The sequence below is a fragment of the Calypte anna genome, chromosome 4, assembly GCF_003957555.1.
Source record: "Calypte anna isolate BGI_N300 chromosome 4, bCalAnn1_v1.p, whole genome shotgun sequence".
Taxonomy (NCBI): Eukaryota; Metazoa; Chordata; class Aves; order Apodiformes; family Trochilidae; genus Calypte; species Calypte anna.
This window is the reverse complement of record NC_044247.1, coordinates 2,051,650-2,077,556: the sequence shown is the minus strand read 5'-3', so window position 1 is coordinate 2,077,556 and position 25,907 is coordinate 2,051,650. Positions and strand designations below refer to the sequence as shown.

The 25,907-nt window shown below is 39.6% G+C and overlaps 1 protein-coding gene across 3 annotated transcripts in view; it reads left to right on the top strand.

Moving 5' to 3' along the window:
- The window catches only part of AFF2 (AF4/FMR2 family member 2), a 330,337-nt gene that overhangs the window by 154,396 nt on the left and 150,034 nt on the right, over positions 1-25,907 (top strand). For all 3 annotated transcript variants that reach the window (XM_030449005.1, XM_030449004.1, XM_030449003.1), the window contains exon 4: positions 24,948-24,992. In XM_030449005.1, coding sequence (XP_030304865.1) covers positions 24,948-24,992 — 45 coding nt within the window. The remainder of the gene's footprint in view (positions 1-24,947; positions 24,993-25,907) is intronic.

Below are 25,907 nucleotides of genomic sequence, written 5' to 3'. Positions count from 1 at the left end.
TTATTAATGAAACAGAACTAGAGTGTCTCTGGGAATTCACCACCACAATAGTTTAGCATGCTGTCAGAAAGTAGCTTGTCAGATGGCTCTATTGTACTGGGATGTGATTTTTAGTAGCATGTAGGATTAGGGAAGTGATTCATGTATTGTGCACTGTTGAAAAGCAGGGTAATTTTAGGTAGCAGAAAGGATTTTCAATGCCAAAACAATAATGATAATTCATCCTGTGGTAAGGAATTGTTATGACACGTTTTCTATTATTAATCTGGTTAGAGGGTCTAGGTTAAATGACTGAAGTCGATTAAAAGATATATAGATAGAAAAGCTTTATATATTTATTACCTTCTTAAAGAAAAGGAAATTTATCTGAGAAAATTACAACACGGAAGAGTGCACAACTGTGATTTAATGAGCTGCCTTTACATGAGCATCTGGAATAATAATAATAAAAATATAAAATCTATTTATTATTATTAAAAAAAACCACCCAAATACTGACAACTAGGAATGAAAAGTGAGGTTTTTTTGTTAGCTGTAACGAAAATAACCAGTGCTGTTAAAATAAATCTAAACTGTAGCATTTCTCTGGGCTGTGTGCTGCTGCAACTGCTGTAAATTAGTGCTTTTTCTCCTGGGGAGTGTCCCACTTAAATCAGAGAGTGCAAAGGAGCTTGGTGCAGAGTTTGTAGAGTGTATCCCTAAATGATAAATATCAGCCTCCTTAATTTTGAAGGAAACATTGCTAAAGGAAATTGTCTGGCAACCAGGAATTTCATTTAGCTGATGCCATAGGATGTTCAAGGAGGTCATCCCAAAGTACACACAATGGTATTAGCTCACCTAAATTCTGGCTTTTGTCAAGCACAGTCCTGACACTGCTCTTTTGCATAAAACCAAAATTAACTCTTGCATACATATTCATTTGCCCAAAGGCTAGAAATGGCTACACACAGACAGCTGCTTCAAGAAAGGTTGTTCTATTTATGCCCGTTTCCCTATTTTTTTTCTTTCCAAATACAGAACTTAACTGTAGCTGTACGACCTAAGTCTATATTTATCTATACTTGTTTGAGATACTTATCCATTAATTTTCAGTGCCTTTTGTTGTTGTGTTATATAGAGGAGTTTAACCATAAGATTTAGAGTGAGTCTGAAGCATTTAGTGTGCAACAGAACTGGGGAGACAACAATGTATTTCTGATAAAAATCATCTTGCAGTTTTTGAAAAGCATAAGCCTAGTTACAAATGATACCCAAAATCCATATATCCTTATGCCAGCAAAACAGTTCATTGGTCAGAATGGTCTGTTAAGTAACTGCTTTAAAGCAGAACTCTTAAGTTTGGTGGCTCTTTAACCTTGCAAGGAGCCCATATTTTAAGGGCTGAGGAAGATAAGACATCCTAAATCTAAAAATCTAAATGAACCATAGCTGAATATGAATGTTAAGGCAGAGCATCTTTCTTCCCATACTCATGGGCTTTGCCCTGGATAGCAGACTATTGTGAAAACATTTCTTTTTAGTTGGAACACAGGACAAACATTCACTAAGTTAATTTAATATCCCACAAATACCCCTTAAGGAAATCTTATACCAATCTTTGTTACAGTATTTCACAAATCAAATTAGCAACTCAACATTAAAAGATTTTGATTGACACATCTGATATTAACCATTCGTGTCCCTATGGACTTCCTCATGAAGTGAATTATGAAATTCTGGCTCTTGATCAGAAGAAGGGTCTGGTTTGTCTTTTTCTGAATGGAACCAAGGGCAGATCTTCAGCTGACATAATCAGCCCACCTCTGTTGAAGTTGATTTAGGTACTTAAGTACTCAAGTTTACATCTGCCTCAACTATAAACTCATTATTTCTGATGGATTTAATTTTGCATGACAGGACTTCCTGATAGCAAAAGTGAATTTCTTATCATCCACAGGTGAAATTGTGGCAAACCAGAGGTATTGTGACCTCCCTGCTTGCATCCCTCTGTCTGATTCTGACCATTCAGTCTCCAATTACAGACTCCAGCCACTGATGCCACCTTTGCATCAGCAAAATGACAGTGACCCATTTGAAGGAATTCATTGAAAAGATCTTGCACTGCTCTTCCTTCTGCCAGATCATTAAATTTCAGCTGGAACTGGAAATCTGAAATCAGCTGCCCAACTTGTAGGAGGCTCTTTTCTCATCACTGATTGTTTTGGTGTGAGTGTGAAGGAGCATCTCTCCTCACTTAGTCCTGTGAAAACTTGAAAATCTTTAAATTCCCAGCTTCACTAAAAAGGCATTTAAAAAATTTATTGAGGAAAAAAAACCCAACCCAAATCAAATAAAACCAAGAATAATTAATAGTCATCAGGGCTCCTTACAGAAAAGTGAGTCTTGTTTAGATGCTACCTAAACAAGAACCAAAGCCTGGTTATGGAACTAAAGCCTGAAAGCTGTGAATCTTAAAGAGAAAAGATGACATAGGTAGGAAGAGAATCAATACCTAATTTCTTCTCTGGAATTGCTTAAGCAAAAGGAGGAACACAGAGAATAGTGTTGCTGTCATCATAACCATATTATTTGTGTTTTTCTTAAAAACCATATATGCAGAGAGAGATGGGCACAGGAACACAAACAGTGGATGCTGGATTTGCTAAGCTTTCATTTGTTGGGCTTCTGTGTTACACAGATTGTGTTTCCTTGGAAAAACCTCTTTTTCTTTTGATTTAGTTAGTGTTTGCCCAACGTTCTCACTTCTGTGGTGATTATGAAGGTGACTTAGTCCCTTAGGAATAATGTCTTATATGACACCTGATGTGTCTTACAAATTAAGGTAGATAAGTGGGCAATTTATCTCCACAGATACCTCTGCAGAATCATTTTACTTTACTGACCAATACTTCAAACATCTCCTGCAGTGGGTAGGAGGCTTCTCAATTTCTTTTGCTGTGAGCAGCATACCAGTTCACTGAAAACAAATGTATATGATAGATCAGACTAATTCTCCAAACAGGAGCTTGGCCTCACACCTGCTGCAGACAGGTTTGTGACCAACCTTCCTCGGCAGAGCTGGTGTGAATTCAGATTCAGCAAAGAGACTGAAACATCTTTGTGCCTCTAATGACTGTTATTTTTAGAGCACTTAAAAGCCAGCTATGCAGCATGAAGGATATAAGGGAGTGTGGAGTGGTTTAGGTAATAAAAATATAGTAACTCTGAAGGAGGCAGAGGTGGGTTTTCATGTTACCTGCAAAGCTGCTTGGTCCAGGGTGAAAGCATCTATATAAAGGTATTTTTCTTAGAGTGTGCAGTCTTTCCCTATTGAAAAGTTCATTGGATTATATTTTCAATAACACAAAGACATTTAAAAATTAAATACTTTGGCCCCAGCTCTTTACTTCGGTGTCTGGATTTTACAACATTAACTCTGGTGACTTAGCATTTGTTTCTCATCTTTCATTCCTGTGTTGCTTAGATTGCAGTCCATGTCTGTGCCCCCTTCATGAGTGAGACCCATCACAGTAATCATCTGGCCTGGCTCTGCTGAAGTCAGGACCATTGACACAGCAGCTCAATAAATCAGGAATACATCTGCTTCCCACACTAGCCATCTGGTTTTCTGCCTCAGTTCTGTACACCTGTATTAATAGAATACTTCTGTAAAAAATTTTTAGGTTTAATGACAGACTCAATTCTACTGGTGACTTCCATTTAATTACTTCTGTTTAGACTTCTGGTGCAAGTGAAAGCCAAATCAAATCCAGGATAACCCAAAAGGCTATTCTGAGTGATCCCAAAGCAGAGGCATTCTGAGAAGCCTCAATAATACACGTATATATTAGCATGTAGCATAAAGCAGATTTTTTTCAGTCCATTTGTGGTAGTACAAATGAGGCAAGATATAATCTCAACTGGTTAAACCTTCAAATATTAGGGGTGCTTACTGGGAATCAAGTGATTTAAATCAGTCAAAAGCAACATCACTCAGAAATTAGTCAGAGACAACCAAAGTTACAAGTTAACTTATTTCTTTTTTTAATAACTTCAAGTTAGTGTTAGAAAATTACCCAAAACAAGAATTTCACAAGAGTTTGATCAGTATTTGTGGACAGCTGGTTCAGATCTTGTGTTGGATCATTGACTCCAAGATTTACCCTACTCTAGAGATAGGGTACTTGTTATAAGCTGACAGAGAGACTGATAGCAGTATGAAATGCTCAGTAAAACTGGAGGAAAATGGTGTTCTTTGTGTCCCTTCTCTTGCTTATTTTCTGTGTCTTATTTGCTTGTTTACTGCTCCTCTATGGTGTGTTCTTCTGCATAGTTTGGAAGAGACATTTCTGTGTGTTATTTGCAAATATGGGTGTTGAGTAAACAGAGGGTGTGGAAGATAAGAAGGCAGTAACAGTGTAGGAATGAAAAGGATAAATTTCATGTTTATTTGAAAGACACCTGCAGAATTCATGCTAGATTGGCCATTGCCATGAGCCCGTTGGCCCTACAAATGTGTTTTTTGACCCATAATAGGTTACAGCTTGATTTAATAGGTCACATTTCACTGCCTTTATGGACACCTTTACATCTTCTTTTCAGGGTAATTTTCTTTACACACATCTGATGTGGCAATGTAATTGACTCCTGATTTGGTATGGTGATAGGTTAATGAACCAAATTGATAATTTTTTTTTAAAGAGAATAAATCACTTGTGTATTGTTCTTGAAATGATAGGGAAGCCATATATTGAGAGGGCTGCTTTTGATTTAGCAAGAACTCTTTGCAGGGAGGCAGCCACCATCTGGGGCTTTATGCTGCACAATGCACAGAAGTCTCCTGGACCAGCACTCCAATGGGCCAGACCCTGGAGAGACTCATACCCTGAAAGGTGATCTGAAGTAAATAAAATCATGGTAATTTGTATCCACACAGGTGCTGACCAAAAGACTGGATGGGGAAAAATTACAAATTTAAAGAAAAAGAAACAATAAGTCTCTTGTTATTTCAAACCCAACGTTTTCCTCAAAACATGCACCAGTGTGAATTCACCAGGGATTTTTCAGTTCCTTGTCTAGTAAAGTGTGCACTGATGGCAGCTCACAATTTTTGATGCTGATTTTCATACAATTTGAAAGGAGTTTGATTAACAGGAGTCATTTTGCATGGTTTCCTAACTATTTAAAAAAAAAAAAATCTTCTTGAACAGTGGAAGTACTAATGCAGGAAAAGCTAAGTTTGCAGGTGCCTTTAGCACTGGTTAGGATTTTAGTGGTCACTGCACAATGTCATTATACATTTTTCTTTTCTTCCCCTGTGGTCTGGACAGAATCAAGGAAATCCTAGAATCCTATTTGCTTTTCTATAAGGGGAAGGATATATTTATGAAGGGGTCAGGATGAAGCAGGCTCTGATATGAAATCTTCCTGTTTTCTGAGAATGGGCTGCAGCCCCAACACATGGGTGATGCCCGTGGATGTTAATTGTTTCCCTTGCAGAGTTTCCCTATGTAGTTTTACTTGTTTAATACAGCTCTTCCTCTGTGGCTTAAGGTTCAATTCTGCATCAAGCATCAGCCACAACCTGGGCATGAAGTGTCAGGAAGCCAGCTAAGAACGTCCAGATGGATTTTACTGCAAGTTTTGTGCAGAATTATTAGTGGTTATTAAAACAGTACCTCTGTTTTCATTTTCAAGGGGGTAATTTTTTCAGAAGAGCTGAAGACAAGGAATTTGAGGCTAGAACATGATTTTACAAATGTTACAAATAAGCCTATTAAATTTAGAATACCTTTGTGAGAATAGATAACTCATGTGAGCAAGAACCCTGCTTAGGACCTTAATTAGTTAATGTGTGGGTGCAGAGATTGTACTCCAGAAGCCCCTTCTCCTTACTATTCAGGACATGTTGGTCTGTCTTAATAAAGATGTCACTTCCACTGTACTGGTTTATTTTATCACTGATTAATAAATATCTCATACAGGAATTGTACATAGAGTGCTAGAGCTTGTCTGGCCTTTTGACTGTATTGTGTCAGAAAGAAGATGCAAAATGGTCATAAACCTCTGGGTCTACCCAGCAGAGGACATGTACATTACATGGGGATGCCTGGCAGTATTTAGTACCTTATTAGCCCTTGGGAGCAAGAGACACTCAAGAGTTTGGAGTTTCCCTCAGGATGAAAATGAGTGGAGTCACAAATAGCTCATTTACATCTCTTTCTGCTTCTTGGGGCATAGCTGAAAACGTGGACACCAACGTGTTCAGTCTGCTGAACATTAAACTCTGCTTAGAGCTGAGTCACCAAAGTCCCACTGCCTTCTGGTAGGAATGGGGGTTATGGAATTTGGATGGGGCTCAGTGTGTCTGTCTGCCCACTCAGCACCTCTTGACCCATTTCCACCAAATTTGAAGCAGATGGTAGCACTCCCAAACGTGAAAGTTTTGTGAAAACAAGCAGTGAGCTAGGAAAGAGAGAGCTTAGTGAGGCTGTGGTTGGTAAAAGGGACATGGTATGAACCCAGCTCACATCAGACATTACAGAACCCAATCCTGGAAGACAGGACAGGCAGATGCACACACAGAGCTGGAGGAAATCAGCCTTACTTGCAGTAATCAAAGAACTGCTTGCTTAAAGCTTTGTATAAGCTCTTCAGCTTTAGTTCTTGGACTGTGATATCTTTACCTACAACAGTGTAGTGTAAAAATTTTGGTACGTAGTATTTTGGAAAGTAAAACTTGGAAAATATGCTCCACAAAAAGTGTCCAAATGCAAATCCTACCACATTCTGCAGTTGTACCTCGTGTCCTCCTCTGCCTTACAATTAAACTCTCCGAGGAGACACAGCAGCAAGCCAACAATTCTGTGGAACAGACCTGCTTAATTCAAAGGAGATGGGCACATATATGTAAATGTTTACAGGATCAGGATCCCAGGTATTGCATGGATTTTGGCCTGGCTCTCTGCTTCCCTGGTAGGATTTGACCCATTGTTTTAAAACACCCCCATAATCCCTGCATATTAATATTGCTGTGATGTTATCCTGAAAGGCAACTGGGAATTAGCATACTGTATTCCATTATTTCATGACTTTTTATGTATTCATATTTAGAGTGAGCAGTGTTAAAAAGAATATTTTATTTCATTATGCAATTTTTAGTGAGCTTATTATCAGTAATATGTTTAGCATAAAATTTATTAGTGACATGCCCTTTAATTTAGCCTGTCTAATTGGTGCTAATTTAGTTAGATTGCATTAAATTACACCCTTTAATGTAGCTATGTGTGGGTCAAGAAATCCATTCCAACAGGTTAGGTAATTTTTCATGCAGCTGAACAGTAAAAATGATATTAAGGTAGCTGAAAAATGCAATCATGTTCCAAAATAATAGTTTTTCTGGATATGGTTATCTGGGAAACAGGATTTCTGTTCTAAGTGCTCTTCTTTTGAAGGCTTACAGGGTTCATCTTCCATCTAAACTCATGTCCCCAGTTGCCACAACAAAGACAAAGGGTGGGAATTAAGATCATTACTCTTACTTGAGGGGGAATTATTAAGAATGATCTTTATTTCAGCCTTCATTCCTTCTTTATCATGCTCAGCACGAAGATAACAGTGAAAAATATGTTGTCCCTTCTTTTATCTGAGTTTCTGCTTTCTGCTCCATTAGAATTACTTTGGTCAGATGGTGAATGGGCTGGTCAGTCCTTGTTCTTTGTGTTCAAAGAAGAGGAGAAGCAGTGTCAGCCCTGCCCGTTGTTCTGATAAATGCTGAGTGGGCCAGATCTGGTGCCAGTGCTGGGCTTGTGCTTGCCAGCACTTAACTGCATAAATGGGGACATTGGGAGGTGATGCAGGGTAGTGCTGGAATATTTCTGTTTCAGAGATTGAGGCCATCAGTAGTGTTCCTGATCTTTTGTGGAATATCATACTTGTAGCTTTTGGTTTCTTGCTGTAAATCCTAAGATCTCCCAAGGAAATGCTCAGTGGCTTGGCTGTGTCCTTGCTGGTGTAGGGACTCATGAAATGGCTTCTCCCTGGCAGGTGAGATGTGGTTTTCTTGAGTCCCAGTGCCATCGTCCTGGCCTTCAGGTAGAAGCTGAGGGTCAGACAGAGAATGTGGTCTCCTTGAGCTTCCATGAGATGAACCTGGCAGAGCAAAAAGCTGAACTGAGGTCTTACAAGAAGTTCTTGACACTTGCCACTGCCAATTTGCCACTGGCTCAGGCTTTAGGAAGAGATGCAAGTTGTCCTGAATTGGGTCCTTTGCCTGCACGTAGCAGGCACCAGCTCTGGCATTTGCTCATTGTTTTGAGTGCTGTTAGGTGGGACAGTGCTGGAGGGATGCAAGCCAACACTTTGTATGGTAATATTTAGAAAAAGATAAGAAGAACTTGCTTTTCATCTACTCTCATTCTTCCCTGCCAGCTTGTGCTTTCTTTCAGCTCAGGAGACTGAAATCTTCTGTTCTCTTGTAAAAAAGAAGTCACTGTGTGAGCAAAGGAGCTAATGAAGCCTGGCTTGTAATGTCTCTCTCTCATGTGGATCCTCTGATATCTTACAAAGGGTGAGCTTTATTAGCTTTTCCTGTAATGGGACAGCAGTAGGGTCCCTCTCCTCTCCCCCACTGCTTTCTTTTCAAACTCTTCTGAGTTTCTGTATTTTTGACCTTGATGGTGGACTGCAGGGGTGAGTTCTACCCCCTTTTTATATGGGAGCACAAACACGTGCGTTCTTTCAGACTGCCATGGCTGCAACCTGTGGGTATCTCATCTCTGTCAAGGATCAGGCTCAAAATAAAACAAACAAATCCCTTGAAATTAAAAAGAAGCATCAGTGTTCAAAGGACTTTATTTTATAAACTGGGGAGCTGATCTACAAAAATAGAAAATAATGGCTATCCTGGCTAAGCTGAAATCCACCCATATATAGCAGCAGGAGTTGATGCTTTGTTAGAAGAGTGGGATGTTTCTCTCAAAACTTACATTCTTTCTGTTAACATAAACACAAGACAGCCCCATCATGTGGCTTCTCTTTTTAGTCCGTGGGTCAAATTTCCATCTTCCTATGGTTAGAATGGGTGAGGCAGGAAAAGAATGGTTCATCCCTGCCACGAACAGGCAGAGGAAGACAACCCGAATGGGTTAAAATCAGCAATGAATTCAAACATCAGATTTTTCTTGTAATTTTTTTCACAAATGCAACTGTATTTAAATTCAGCTGCTTGGGTAACACCCAAAAGCTCTCATTGCATGAATGCCATTATGATAGTGCATCAATTGCTGTAAATCACAAAGTTGTAGATGGGGTGTAGTTGTCATGTTCTTTGTAATTAAAAGATGTAGACTCTCTAATCACTGCCATGAGAAAGGCTGTCATCGATAAAGGGAATCTGGAGCTGGAGAGGAAGTATTGATTGTGCCAAGGAATTTGCAAACTCTGTTCCTCAGTTTTTCAGACTTTGAACAGCTTTTAAAGATGCACCACCAGCTTCACATGCTCTTCACCCTCCCTCCAGGGCTGGGGTAATAAACGAATAGGCTGACATCCACCTTGCTCAGGTTCTCTAGCAAAAGGATGCTCAGAAGATGCTAATTTTTTCAGGAAATTCTTGTCCAAAAGGGCATGCTATTTGGTAAATCAAAAGGGAGGTAAATCAAAAAGGCAGGGAGAAATAGCCAGTCCTGACCATAGTCTCACACCGTGCTGGTGCTGAGCTCCTCTCTGCTGAGCCCAGCTGCAGCACAAGCCTGAGTTTTCTCCCTGAACTCACTTGCAAATAACACAACTCTTTACCTGTAAAATCTTTACCTGTGATTCAGGCTTTCCCTTGCTCCAAGGAGGTATCAGAGTTCATCATCCGTGTTCTGTTCAAAGCAAAGAAATGACAAAACTGAACAAAAAAACCTCCAACGACCATCAAACAACAACAAAACCCAAAAACAAACAACACAAAACCCCCAAAATAATTTATGGCCTGTGTTCATAAATTATTTACATTCAAATGATGAAATTGTAGGCAAAAAATTAATATTAAATGACCAACTATGATGAAAATGGAGAGATAGCACTGAGTTGTCAGGCTGATTGTTTTTCATGCATTTGGCTGTTAGTTTGCTTTTCCCCCAAGAATCTCCATGGATCAACATACAAAGAATTTATGTGATTTTTAAATTAATGTATGCATATATATATATGCATATATATATATGCATATATGTAGCATATGGTTTGAAAGCTTTTACCCATTTATAGCTTTAATCCACAATCACATAGTTCCTTGTACTGGTGTGTCTGCATGTCGATGTGTGTGTACACAGTATCTCTATGTGCATGTGTTTAAATTAATATTCTTTGTACAGAAATGCTATACCCTCGTGTTGCAGTTTCTCTGGTTTTCACCACTCTCTTCTTTATGCTTGGGTGGTCATATTTTGAAATTTCCCCAGGACCAGTTTTTCATGCAGTCACGTTTCTCATCACATCTGAAGGATGTTGTGCTTCGCATGGTAATTAGGTCCTCTTTGTTTCATCTGCTGAACTGCTCTCTGTTACTTCCTGCAGCACACTCAGGACTGGAGGCTATAGCTGAAATGTTAGAGATTCTCTAGGAGTAAACAGCTTCATGTTAACTTGTTTTTTTTTTTTCCCTTTTTTTTTTTTTAAATGGTGATTTACATCCTGTTTAAACCCTGTGCAATTATATTTATCCTTGTTGCTTTCTTAGAGTAATGCCATTTATTGGAATAATTCATAATTGCATCGTGTGGTTGGCGGCTGTGTATGGAAATCATCCGAGTATTTATAAATACACAGGAGTTTATATATAAAAACATGCAAGTATCTGTCTCCCAAGGGCTTGAAAATGCTGATGGTTTAGCTGGGAGCTTAAGTTGCTGTCAGGCTTTACAGAGTTTAAGCTTTCGTGGCTTAAAAGAAAGCTCTGATTCTTAAGTTTCTCTGGCCTCCCATGAAGAGAGCCTGAGGGCATCTTCAGGCTGTGTGGTGTCTGTGGGGCCAAGCAGGGACTGGGCTGGGTGCTGTGGGAGCCCCTCTGGTGGGTGCTGGGACAGGGACCTGGCAGTGGGCACTCCTGCAAACCTGCCCAGGCCTCTCTTTAGGAAGGGGTGTGTACAGTTTTATATCTCCTTTCTAGCTGTCATGTTACAACAGAGAATCAAGCCTTAAGTTTTTAGCATTTGTTGTTTAGAAGGGAACTTTCCAAACCTGCCCTGCTCCTTGTGTTGGTGGTGCTGGATGGTGCTGTGCTCCTGTGCCAGGTGAAGCTGATGCCAAAGGGCACTTGGTGGGAGGCAGATCATGTTGTAGTGCTGTGCTTGCCAGCCCTGATGGCACTGGGTAAAGCAACAGGAACCAGGTTTGCCCTGAGGCTGCTGGGGAACCCTTGGCTGGGGTCCCTGCAGAGACACCTTGAGGACAGGAACACTGAAAATTCCTGCAGGCATCTCAAGAAGTGATCAAGCAGCTGACCCTGAGTTCCCTTTTAGTTGATACGAAGGTCTGGGATGACTTTTTCTAAACAAAGCAATGCTGTTATAGTGGGGAGCATCACACTGTCAGAAATACCTCCCCAGGAGGCCAGCAGGAAGGGGAGGTGGGCAGGAGCTTCCCTAGCAGCTTGTGGTGGCTGGGCAGGGATGGCAGAAGGGACATTTTTCATCCTGATGGGTTGAATAATCCCCTCAGGTTTATGCAAGATGGCCCAGGTGGTGCACGCAGGCATTGGAGAGGGAGAGATGCAAGCACTGATGATGGACAGCAAATGCTTTTGCTGACATGTGGAGTTCCTACTGGTTGTTTATCTCTTTTTTTTTTTTTCCTCTTCTCATTAATAATGCCATGATTACTCTGATTAGAATGATTGCATGTCCCTTTAAATGGTATCTAGACTGTGGTTTACATGACATTTTTTCTTTGTTTGTGTGTTCTGCAAACATATTAAGAAAGTCTCTAAAATAATATTACCAAACATCAAGTAAAATCCTGTCTCCTGAAGGGCTGATGAAATCACATGCATATGACTGAGTGTTATCTTGCCCTGACACATGGAATTAAGTCTTGGACTACTCTCACCTAGGAAGTCATCATTCTGCCAGCATTTTCTCTCTTCTGGGCATTACAGATATGACAGCTTTTTTCTCTTCAGCCAATTGAAGTGGGGCTGTTCTCTGTAAAAACCAATGAGAAATATTTGGCAATTTGATAATTCCTGAGAGTTTCTTCATTTCATGTTGCTGAGCTTACTGGTAGCATGCAAACAGGGACATTTGTGTCAAAAAAACCCACGTCAGCCCTGTAACAATTCTGTGATTTTAATGAATTGAGTTGTATGTTCAAAGGAAACTTAATTTTCTGTTATCCCTCTAGCAAAAGCTGGGGGTGAGGGAAGCCTGAAATTCAGCCATAAAGCTCTGCAGCTTGGGAAATGCATTTCATTGGGAAACAGTTTCTATGGTGAAAGATGAAATTTGGCCACACTGCCACTTCTATTAATATTTTGTTATTTTATTGGGTTTTAAAGACTCTGGGAAATTTTGAAAATAAGAAGCAGACATTTAGGCATTTCCCTTATTGGCATTTTCATTTTTTAAAACAAATTCTATGTTGTTTCTTTCTGGAGCTCCTGCCATTGTTTTATTTTGTTTTCTTAATGAAAGATTCTCACCAGATTGGAATCAATAGGAGGCACCTCCGTTTTTTGTCACAGTGAAGTTTTTTCCAATCAGCACAAAATGAACAATTGCAAGTGCTCATCTTGCTCAAAAGTTTTAAAACCATTCTTTTAGGTCCAAATAAAAGAAATTCCCCTTCCTCCCTCCAATTCAGAATTATCATTAGATAACCAATTGCTCATTGTCTAGCTTGACAAGAGTGATTGGCTCTTAGTGTTTCATTTGGATCCCCAAACCACTGTCTGATGGGGAATTTATTCCCCATCTGTTTCCATTTCTACACTGCAAGACCAGCCTGGTCCATGAGTGCAATTGTAGGTTTTGTGATCCATATTTAATTCACCTAACTTTCAATTTTTTAACTGAGATGCCCCGATTAAGCAGAATGTTGACCCTGGCCTCTCTGTGTAGTCGGTGCAGAAATGGGTTCATCCAGAAGGTGACTCTGCCAGGAAGGTCTCGATTAAATGCCTAAAGAAGAACTTCTCTAGGATCAAGCTGCTGTAGGCTTTAAGCAGTTCCAGTAAAAGAAAACTCGTTGACTTATAGAGACGTGCTGATAATGGTCTCATTGGCTTGTTAGGTCAGCCAGCAAATGGATGCTGGGAGGTCCTTGGGGCTTAAGTACCGAGACAGCTTTGTATTTCTGGGGAGATCATTGCATTTCAAGGGTGTGATGTGAGACACAAGGCTGCAAAGTCATCCCCAAGCAGCATTTATTCCCCTGAAATGCTCAGTGTGTCAGAACTGATTTCAGTTATAAAATGGAAATAATAGATAAAAAAAGGTCAAACCATTTATTGAGGATTGACATTTACAGCAGGCAGGAATCTCCAGTTGTATACAGCTTTGTGTATATATGTCACTCCTATATGACACCATCCTGCTGAGGATCTCCAAACCACTGCTTTCCTTCTAGGTTGTGGCTGGTTATATGTTGATTATTGAGTTCATACAGAGGTACAAAGAAGCCCAGAAGTTAATTACCTTGCTCAAAGTTACAGTGAATCTCTAGCAAAATGAAAATACAGACTCCTGAATCCTCTTGCTTTTCAAAATGTCAAGTTTGTAAAATAAAATGGTTTGAAATTAACTACATTTTCTATGAAAGCTGAGTGTCAAAGAGCCTGTGCCCTTGATCCCACTCTAGGCAGGGACATTTGTACATAGGGATCATTGACAGAGTGTGTGGATTCAGGACAGTGCAGTGAAGTGAAGATGGAAGGGATGCAAACAGCACTTGCACACAAACAGGGATCATCACATTGTGTGTGTGAAATAACACTAACCACAGCCCAGAGAACAGCATATTTTTGCCATTAAGCTCCAAGTAGGAAGAAGGAGAAGGAGAAATACAAATACACTCAGTTAGCAGCACATACACCCATGTACACGGACACATGTGCAGAGCAGGAGGTGGGTGTCTCAGAGCTGGTAACAGCAAAATAATTACAGGTATTGAAGCAGTAAGTGCCAAGATACTCTCTCCAAGGGTAGAGAAGGTTTGATAATGTCACTGTTGATATCCCTGAGGCATCATGCAATTCTGGTATGTCTCAGATGCCCTTCTTAGAGATTTGCATTGCCTGGGAGCAGCATCTGGTTTCTCCTTGACTGAATGGCCTGACTTTGAGAGCTGAGCCTTAAGATCAGGGTGCCTCGAGGAGACCCAACACACACCCAGTTAATGTGGTCTTGAGGACTGATTTCTTCCCATTGCTCATGCCTTGCTGCAGCATTATTTCTCAGTGCTTTGAATTAAGAGGCTAATATCCTGGCACTAAGGATTTACAGGACCTTGTGCAGGTGTAGACAGTATAATTTATAGAGCAAATGAAGTAGTAGTCTTGAAAAGATTGATAAAATCACCTGTCATTGCATAATATATGTACTAGATCTCATGGTCCCTGTTCTTCATTCCCTCTCTCAAAAAGGAAAGGCTTTAGCCTCTGGATTTTGGAAATTCCAAAAATTACTAGTCAGCCCCAACTGTAGAAATGAAGAAAGAAGACATTAGGTTTTACTGAAACATCTTCCAAGCTACTTTAAATGCTTGTTTAGATAGCCTGTGAGATTAGTTTTAAGAATAATAAACTGTTATTAATTGGGAACTTCCTGGCCAAAGACCTCTGGGCAGCTCCAGAATACCAGAACAAAGGATTTACAACTATTTAAAATGGAGATATTACTTTCAGATTCAAAAATTCTTTTTCTCACATGACAAGCTGCTGGTGAAGGGGAAAAGCTGTCTGCTGATCCTTCAGACTCTGGAGTTACTCTTGGTAGTGTAATACACATTGTTCAGTTTATTTAGTTTGAGTCTGGAGCTTTTACAGATCTGCAATATGTCTTCTGTGCAGATCTGGTTTTCTGTTTATGGCATCAGTCAGAAGAAATGGAGGGATGGGAACTACCCTGGCTCATCTAGGGAATTTCCCCAAAGTCTCTCCTAATAAATGTCTTTCCTAGTCCGTTTCTGATGGGATCTGGGCAGCAGGTCAGCATCTTTAGGTAAAGAAAGGCTTCCTGGAGTGATCAGCAGTCACAAAAAGTAAATGAATGGAAGCCAGCATCTGCTGATCTCTTTGACAATAAGGAATTTCACTGCCAGCATTTAGAAACCATTGGAAATGGTCTCCATTGGAAACCAGATTTCGACTTTCTGCCCTGGGCTGCCAGAAGTATTTCAGCATAAAATGCTAAAGTAAGTTGAACTTTCAATTATAATTTCAATGACTGTCTAGTGAAATGGATTAATGCTCTGGCACTGCACCTTTGAGGCTTTGGCTCGAGTCTTGTAGGATAAAAATCTGTCTGCTTTGACAGTTGAAAAGGTCAGAAGTGAAATAATGTCAGGTGGTCTTAGCCCAATTCAATGTCTCGATTAAGAAGTAGATGTAAAAGTTGATGTGGGATGCCATATCAGGTGCTTTGCAAAAATAGAAATCATTTTTTGTTTATATTTTATCAGCAAAATTAGATGCAGACAGCTGCATTCTGGAGAGGTGGATCTTTTCACAGCTCAGGAATGCCAGATTTCAAAGTGAGCAAAATACAGGTTACATTATGTGGTATCTTAAGCTTAAATGCTTCTGTCCATCCAGAAACTGTTTTCCTGATATTTGAATGTGTCAAGCATAGTTCTCACCTAAATGATTTTTAGATCTTTATTTGGGAATTGTTATTAGCTGAGAGTGTATAGCAAGAACATGTTTTTCTCACTGTTCAGGGAACACATTGGGTCTCTTCAGTTTATATTTTTAAATGTGCTCTGATACAATTAAATTCCTAAGCTTATTAACCAGGATTGTGATTAAGGACCAAAATACAGGTATTTGCATAATGCATTTTTCTCTTATTTGGACACATATTAATATAATTTTATACTACAATAATACAGAAATATAAATTGTTTCTCCAGACATCCCTAAGGAAAGGTCACTACCACAGCAGTGGTCACTTCTAGCAATAGAACAGGAGTTTCTGTTGGGAAAGAGGAATCAATAAGGGGTTTGGGCTATGTGTCTCAGTGATGGGGACAGTGGTGACCAGCAGAACACTTTCACTGCCTTTGACTTGCCCCAGCCTCACTTTGCATCAGCCATCCCCACGTGTCAGGCAGCACTGGCACTGCTCTTCTGTCTGAGGCTGCAGATTTTCTTTTCTTATTTCAATAAGAAACACACATACAAGATAGTGGCAATTGGAAATCAGCTGTCGTGGTATGCTACATAAATTATCCAGTTTCAGTTGGTAATCTATTACAGATGATTAAATAAGTGAGCAATTATGTTCTTTTCAGCACTGGTTTTATTTAATTCCCTCTTCCTTTTCTGTGTGTGTGTGTCTATATGGTTTGTCGTGGGTTGTGTTTCCATCTTAAGGCAAAGAAGCCACAGTATCCGTGTGATCAGGATGCAGTGCAAGAGCTGATGGAATGGTACATATGTTGTAAAGATTAATTGGCATTCAGTTAGGGCCCATAAAGCATGGCATGCCATGAATTATCCTCTATTTTGCCTTCGGTTTACAGTGTGGTTCAGTTCCCAGAGTGGGCACAGCCTGAAAAGGATGTATTTCAGAAGTTTTAAACGTGTGCTTTTTAGAAGCCAGGTTTTTCCAGCGACAGCACCTTGGAAGAGCTTTGGAGATCCAGATACATGTGACTTGTGGGGCCCATCATAACAGACTTTGTTAAGTGAGGTTCAGGGGACCATGGAAACCACAGAATTCTCTTCTCTTTGTTCTATAGATTTTTCTGAGCAAAATAAAAACCCAAACAAACCAAAAAACAACACAGAGCCAACCTCACTCTTCATAGTCATGAAGTTTAACTCTGGGGCAAAGCCAGGGGATGGAGGCTGTGAGGGCCCTGGGGCTGCTTGGGGCTGGTGGGTGAGGTGGTGAGGTCCTGGTTCTGGTCCTGGTCCTGTTGGGGCTGGTGGGGAAGGCAGAGAGGCCAAGCACCCCTCTTGCAAACCCTTATTTATACCAGAACAAAGTGGTAATTTTGCAACTATCAAGGCTCAAATATGCGACCATTTCCCTAGTAATAAAACCATTACTCTGTAACTGTTTACTTACCAGGACACCATTATGTGATTGATGACCTGAAAAGGGAGGTTATCTGTCAATTCATTTGAAATGCAAACTAACTAGAAAATCTATAGTTATTGCGGTGTATTTTTAAGCAAAATCAGGCACTTACATTGACCTCCTATTTATATTTCTCTGAGAAGAAAAAATCACATAAAAGCTATCAAGAAACACATTTCACAGCAGGCAAATTAATTGGTTTTACTGTATTTGAATGGAGGGTTTGTCAAATAAAACATGCCATGAGAGTTAATAGTGTCATTTAAAGGCAGAAAATTATTGGCTTATTTGTTATTGGATAAAAGGAAGGCAAACACTTTGTATTAGGAAGTTTTAATGTGTTTAAAATCCTCATTAGAGATTTATGGACATTCTTGCTTAGCATAGCGCCTCATTAATTTGAGGCTAAACAGTTACTTCTGTGTTTCAATTCCATTTTTTTTTTTCCCCTTTTCTTTAATTAGATCTCGCATTAGAGTTTGGTGTCTACACCACTGGAGATATAGAATTAATTAATGTGATTTATAAATCTAATGGAAGTGAGTTATTCTTAGATATCTTTTCATTTTAGTGAGCAGTTTAACTGCATGCAGCATAAGTGCACACAGATCTAAGAGATTTTGGGAGCTCAGGAAAACTATCTGACTTCTGCATTGAATACATTTAATGGTGTCCCTTGGCATTAATAGATCAAAGCATTTTAATTAGAAATGTAACTAAAAGAAGGACCATGAAGATCCCATTCAAAATCATATTTTCTTTGTTCTAAGTTTGGTACTGTCCAAAAAGTGTTCTTTTAGCTCCCTTTCTTTGTTTTTCATGATAACCATGACACTCATTGGCAGTGGGATAATGATATTTCTTACTATTTAAATGATCATAAGAACTGGCTCTTAATGTAGTCTGAATTTGGATCCAGTGCCAATAAACACACAATCATTAAATGTGGGGTTTTAACTATTAATAACAGTAAAATTTATTTTATTTCATAAAGAAATTTCATTTATTTGATTGTCATTCATCTAAAAAGTGTATTTTTGTGGACTATTTATGCTAACAGGTAGTACTGATATTTAAACCCTAAGGTACTTCAAATTGTATTTGTTTTTTTTTCCCCTGGGCAAGATCATGCAATTTTTCTTTTAATCCTGGTGCCTCTGTTTCAAAGAAGTGAGGTACAAGTTGTGACTGTGGTGGAGGGATGTACGAAAACAACTAATCTGAAAACAAGCTCTGAGTAATTAATTTGGGGCCTGGCATTGACCCTGTGGCTGTGTAAACTGCTGTAGAAGTTAAACACAGGAGTATGTATTTCAGTGAGGACATTCATACCTGCTTTAAAAAAAAAAGAAAAGTGGAACAGGTAACTGGTGCAGTCACCCATTGCATTCCTGTAGTTACAGGAAAGGTGTTGTCAGATGTAAATAGATGCTTTGAAAGGTTTAAAACCTCCAAGGAAATGTTCCAGTCTGAATTCATGAGGTCAAATGCTGCAAGTTGTTCCAGGGGAGGTTTAGGTTGGATATTAGAAAGAATTTCTTTACAGAGAGGGTGATCAGGCATTGGAATGGGCTGCCCAGGGAAGTAGTGGATTCTCCGTGTCTGGAGATATTTCCAAAGAGCCTGGATGTGGCACTGAGTGCCATGGGCTGGGAACCATGGGGGGAGTGGATCAAGGGTTGGACTTGATGATCTCTGAGGTCCCTTCCAACCCAGCCAATTCTATGATTCTAAGTTACACTGATACAACTTCCCTGACATCAGCAGTTTATGTCATGTCACTGAGGCCACAGCCTGACCTGGTGACTTTGCTATGATTTTTAGTGGGAAGTTACCCAGCCCCTGCCTGGTGCTGCTCACTCTGGGGCTGGCCTGTGCTGGGAAGAGGCACCAAATTCCACTAATTAGAAATAGATTCAAAGGAGATTTAGTTCCAAGCTGTATTAAATTTAGACAGCCATGTCTGTACAGTAAAGGGATTTTGAATGATTTCCAAGAGGTTCTCCACAACGAGCTACACTGAGAATAAAGATGACCTTTAATTTGCATCCCCCTAAACTGAGAGTGAATAGGCTTGGAAGCCAAAACTACCTTCACACTCCTTTTATACCTCTACAGCTTCATTGTCTTCAGAGGAGTTAGATTTCACTCACACTGCTAAAAGTAAGACAAGAAACAGATCTTGATCTTTATTTCTGCCACACCAGATCTCTCACCACACCAGAAGGTTGCAAAGTTTCTTGGTCAGGCTTTGATGTTGCAAGTGGACAAGTGCATGGGGGCATTTTAGGTCAAGGTGCCTTTTACCATCAATTTAATGGAAATGTACAAGCTAACCTCTTCTAGAATAAGGTGAAAATACTAAATCACGTAAGAAAATGTACTTATTTTCTGTAAGTAAAACAGTACTTGCGGTTATTGGAGGATGAGGAGTAAGGAGAGAGAAAAGGAGTAAAGGAAGAAAGGAAAGAAGAAAATGTGAAGTTCCAAATTTCCTTGGAACAGGCTGGAAGGATGTTCAAAAGTCATCTAGTCCAGCATGTTGTATCTGGAAACCCTGCTGCTCTTGCTGCCGCTTGATCCATTTCACACTTTTATTACTCAAAAATAAGTAATTTTTTAATTTTAAATTGAGTAATTTAACTCAAAAATAAGTAACAGAGTCTCAAAAATAAGACTCTGTTAACTGGAATCCTGGCAAGAGCTGAAGGCATTCACAGGACAAGATTTCTGCTGGCAGTCCTGCTTCTGCTGCTTCTGTTTTTCTAAGTGTTTTCCTCTTATCACTGTGTCGTGCACACTGGAAATGATCAATCAAGGCTCATGCACAGGATCTTTTCATGCTAGCAAGTGAAAAATCAATTTGTGTTCAAAGGAGTAAACAGTAGTATGAGCTTCATCTCCCCAGAGTCAAAATGGGTTCCTTGATAAAGGAGATGACAATGAAAGCTGAGCTCTTGATGTATAAGCACATAGGTGCTCGTATGGAAGAAATGAGTGGGTTCCTATATTCATTTAGCATGCTACATTTATCTTTCCAATAAAACAAAGACAGGAAGAAGAGATTACTTGTTGAAAGCCAATTGTGCATCAATAAAGCCAGAACAGTTTATCCAGATGAAAAGATAGTCGGTCAGTTCTGGCAAAGATGTTACTCCTTTTGTATTTCTGCTTTCTGACACTACATTTGAATTTTCAGAACTATTCTGACAAGTCTGTTGGAAGATTTTGTTGCTAACATTTCTGAGAAATGCCTGCTGTTGGTTGTAAATTACAGGGAAAAGAGGCTTTATATGATTTTTCTGTGCCACAAAAACAAAATCTGATCTCATGCAGGTTATAAATTGTCCAGGAGGTAAGAGTGGTCAAGGAACTGTTGAATGAGTAAATGGAAGGTTAGATCAACATGACTCATCAGCTGTTGTAACCATTCACCCAATGTCATTTGCTCTGTCTGACATTAAAGGCTACTATACCCTTATTCTTAGATTTCTACTCTTCTTCCCTCCCTTTAAAGTTTAGCACTGAGCCATCCAAGCCATAGATTCAACCTCTGGTTCCATAGAATTTAACTTCTGCTCTCTCTCACTTGTGAGATCAAAATATGAAGAGCCTTGCAATACTGGCTCGTATTAAGCAGAATGTTCTCTCCTTTCCTTTTTCCTTGGCTTTTTTTTTTTAGCAAGTGCTATATGAAAGTAAACATGAAACATTTTGATGCAAAAGAGTTTTGCCAGATTAAAATGAAATTAGAAGGTTAGCTCAGCATAGCATGTAACTGTTGTGAAACCTTTCTGTTTGGATGGAAGTTTTAATACCTACGGATGTCTGTCTGCCCTTTATTTAATATTCACTAGTCTTCAGTCCAGGGTTCATGAACGTGCTGCTGAGGGAAGAGCTCATGATGTGAAACACAACTACTTGGTCTTATGGAAGCCAAACTCCTGGAATCTGTCCTTTCAGCTGAGTTAGACCATGCTGCTCACAAAGGAAGAAAACCAGCAAAAAAAATATGCACAAATACAAGCTGTTCCCTCCTTTTGAGAATCTTATTAAAGATGAAAGATGGAGAGGGGGTGAAGAATCACATAATGGGTCCTAGACTACTCGATTTTTATTAGATTAGGAAAGTAGTACTATGGGATGGATGTCCAGTCTTGACAAAAGTACAGGAACAATGTGGCATTTTATAAATGGCAATTCTAATAAGTTTGCTATGGCACTGGTATTGTAGAAGGTGATAAATATTGTATCTGCTCAGTTTCATTCTGTGCTGATGGTTCTATGCTTGGATGCCATGGTGTGCTGTGTGGGCCTGCTTGCACTTGTAGCTGAATGCAAGTGTTTATGGACAATTAAATTTGCAGTTTTTTATTCACGCTTTGAAAGGCTGAGAGGTTGTTTTTTCTTTCTCTCTCTCCCTCTTTTTTTTTTTTTTTTTCCCCAGGATAGACTAAGTTTCTAAAAGATCTGGGCCTTTCAAGTCTCTCAGAATGTGCAACCGTGGCATGAATTTAGAAAAATGGTCTCATTTCTTTAGAAATCCATTAATAGTAATGCACTGAAAGACTGTTACATTGATCTTGTCTCTGATAGCCATGTTGTAATAATTATTCTTTTAATGTTTGCATCAATCTCAATGTTTTCCTCTTTGTGCTAGGTCCTACTTGGATCTCTCTATGTGACAATCACAGCACTTTGACATCTTGCATTGCTTTAATACCAGTGATTCAAAACAAAGCAGTGTCAAAGGAAACAAAAATTCTGTCAAGCTGTTAAAATCTTATTTGCCATTAACACAATTAAATTGATGCATGAGTATTTAAAGTTATTAGCAAGTGCTGCCAGCAGAAGCTGGCTGTGATTGCATAATATATAGTGGGCTTTATTGAAGTAAAAGGGTTTGTTTATTGTTATTATCATCATTAGTTCTGAAGTAACATAAACTTAACCAGGACTGTGAATTGGGAGAGGAGTATGAATCAAGTAAGAACATGTTCTGCCCTGCTTTAATAGGGACACAATTTCTTAATAGGGACACAATTACCACAATTAAGAAATTTCTAAACAAAGGAGAGTACACATGGTATCTCAGCTAACCACTGAAAAATGCCATGTGTAATGTAGGGAGGAGTGTTAAATTAAAACAGGACTTTGGTATCTCTGCTGCTCTTACTCTTCCCAGTCTGACTCACCTGGCTGGATTTTGGGCTGCTCCTGTTACTGCTGCAAGAGGTCTTGTGGTTGGCATGCACACTGCAAGATTATTGGGGGAGTATTTGTGTTTTCTCATATTCAGACATACTAATTTTTGCAATAAATAAATCAGATGTGTATTAGAGACGTGTATTCCTGCTATCCCACTGCATATTGCAGTTAACACCTGAGTTTGCTAATCTTTTATTTAAAGTTAGATATGTCCCTCGCTGAATGGCAAGTTGGTGTCAAGTATAGAAAACACAGATTAGAGAGGCAGCACAGGTATTGAGAGGGTAAAAAGTAGAGAGATGAGGGAAGGTTAGTGAAGTGCTGGAATATCAAGGCATGCAGTTTGAGTGTGGATTGAAGGCCTCTTGCTGGAAAATCTCAGCCTTGGTTTGTTAGGTAGAATTTGAGCTGCCTAGAAACTGGGGATAAAAGGTAAAGCTCTTTTTTTTTTGGTCAGTTGAATGTTTTTAAGTGACAGTATGGAAAATCTTAATTTCCAGGTGCTGATGTTGATAAAAATCACTAATATCCCTGCATTGTAGTCATATTCACATGTGTACTTATTTACCAAGATATTGATGAACTGGTGGGAATGCAGAGAACAGTGATGAAATAAACCAAAGGCATGGCTAAACTTGTTTTATCAGTAAAGAAGGTAGAAGTTGAACATACAGCATTTGAGAGGAGTATAATTCTGCATGAATGTGTGTGGTGTAAGTGTCAAGGGAAGTAAAAAATGACCTAGAAGCTCTAAGTGAAGAGCTCTATGAAAGGCTGAGTTGATACCAAAGGCAAAATTGTAGCCATTACCACAAAAAGAAGTCTAAATAGTTTAGAATACTCCTCCATATTTGTCAATGTACTACATTAGCAAACCATGAACTAGGTGATCTAATAGGTCTTTCTGATCTGTGACTTTTTAGAGCTGTATGGATTTATTCTTCAAGCTTTGTGCTAGCTGAAATATAGGAGGAAGGGCATGGTCAGTGCTTTTGGTCAAGCCAGTTAGAATGAGAGGGATTTAGTCATTAGTTTCTTTTACCAAACCAGTTAACAAGGGCAGTAAGGTAGAAGTGTTATGCAGAAAAGTCTCTCTGATTATTTATGGTATGATGCACTTGTCTGATTTTGTTACTTTCCTGAGTTTTGTCTCTTCCTTTGCTGCTCTACCCTCATGATAGAAACCCATCATAATCACCTGCAATGTCCATTTTTGTGGTATATGTATATATGTATGTGTATATACAACTGTATATACAGACCATATCTCCCTGTTTGTGTAATTGTTCACAGTATTAAGAGATTTTGTGTTCTTTCATGTCCTTGAAATGGGGAATGGTAAATGCTGAAAGTGCTGTTTAAATGAGTATATTCAATTGGAAGATGTTAAGGGCACTGCTGGATGTGCACATGGGCATAGCTGTGTGCACAGATACATCATGTCTTTCAAAATGGGAGCAGGGATATCTGTCAAGCCTCTCAGGGTGGATTCCTGTGTGCTGTTCCATCTTCAGAGGATACTTATTAACCTGCATGCAACAGTCTGATGAGTTGAGGGACAACAAAATCAGCAGCTGCCCTTATAGTCCAGCCAGTATTTTAGTACAGTGTATGTTTAAGTTTTAAGAGCTGTCTTGGCTGTTAGTGTATTAAGCTGTAGGATAAGATAGTTGATGATAACAGCTTTCTCCTAACTGTTATTACCTCTGTCCTTCGCTGCAGCATGCAGCAAGTTAAACCAAACCTCACCTTCTCTCTGGAGGATGCTGATAGGAGTAACAGTGGGATCTTCTTCAGTTACATAAGTTTCAGGCAATTCTAGTTCCAGTTCTCAGCTGTGAGGAAATCGGAGTACTTTATTGCTTCAGAAGTGTCATTAGTAGCACAAAGCAGCAGGGAAATAAAAAACAACTTTTGACAAAATAGGTCCTGCTGGTGATTTGTTGAGTCCGGGGAAGAGGAGGCTCAGGGGAGACCTCATCACTCTCTACAACTATCTGAAAGGAGGTTGGAGCCAGGTGGGGGTCAATCTATTCTCCCAAGTAGCTACCAGTAAGACAAGAGGGCATAGTCCTAGCTCTGCCAGGGGAGGCTTAGGTTAGATCTTAGGAACAAATTCTTTACATAGAGGATGATGGATGGGCTGCCCAGGGAGGTGGTGGATTCTCTGTCCCTGGATGGTTTTAAAGAGACTGATGTGGCACTCAGTGCCATGGTCTGGTAACCACAGTGGTAGTGGATTAAGGATTGGACTTGATGATCTCAGAGGTCCTTTCCAACCTGTCTGATTGTGTGATTCTGTCATTTATGGTGATCTGAACTGAAAAATTTGGTAGGCAGCAAGTGTGGATACAGCAGTCTTCAAAGAGAGGCAGTGGCGTGTTAGCTGCTCACCTGTGTGCTTGTACTCCCTCAACTTCGTACCCAGCATCTGACTAAACATTTCTTTTTTTTCTTTAAACCTAGGTTACCCTTCCCAATGACTCCAGCTGTGTGGAAGAAATATTACGGGTGAGTGATACCCTTTGCTTTTGTATCTCGTGTGTAGTTGTAGCCCTGTCATTTCTTCTTTCATGGAGAAGGGTCATATGGCTGTCTTTAACACTAGGTGAATAATTACATGTTAGTGGGTCTCTATTAAAGAGATACAACCAGGTGGTAGGCCCTTAGTCTCCTTAGTGAGTAAGGTCAGTTCATCTAATAATTTGCATCTGCCAGCTCGTCTTGGCAGGGATTTACACACATTTCTGTTCTCATTTAAGCTCTCAGTCTCCATGAGTCTCTTCAGGACAGATTGCTCTTCTACTCTGAGGTGGAGTCACCTTGTTTCTCCCATTCACAGACTGACCTACAGTCTTCATCTTTTTTCCTCCAGACTATAGTTGCTCATCAGTCATGGTTTTGTTAAATACCTGCTGACATTTTTTTCTGCAGACTCTGGTCTTTGGTTGAATACAGAAAATTAAAACAACCACTCCAAACTGAGCAAAGCTTAATTGCAGCAAGATCATATAGGAAGAAAATGATGTGTGCTCAAGTTGCCTCTGTGTAAATCTGCCTTACCTTAAGTATAAGATGGGCTTTTCCTCAGCCACCCCAACTTTGGTGTCAACTTTTGGCAGTGAGATTTTTCTGGGAGCAAGTTTGCAGCCCAACAAGTGGGATGGGATTTATCTGGGACTAAGGTTTTTATTCTCATGAGCTGAGCTTCCCATCTGTCAAAACTACCTCCCCAAGATTGTCAACAACCTTCTGGTTTTCAGTGTAGGGGAGATAAAATTTCAGTTAGAAATTTATGCCAGCCATGTCCTTATCACTAGGAGAAACTGGTACAAAGTAACCCCAACCTGAAATCGTGTGTAGCAATTGGGTGAACTTGCTTGCAAAGAAATGGATTTATTCTTGTTTCTGAACTGAAATAGGCTT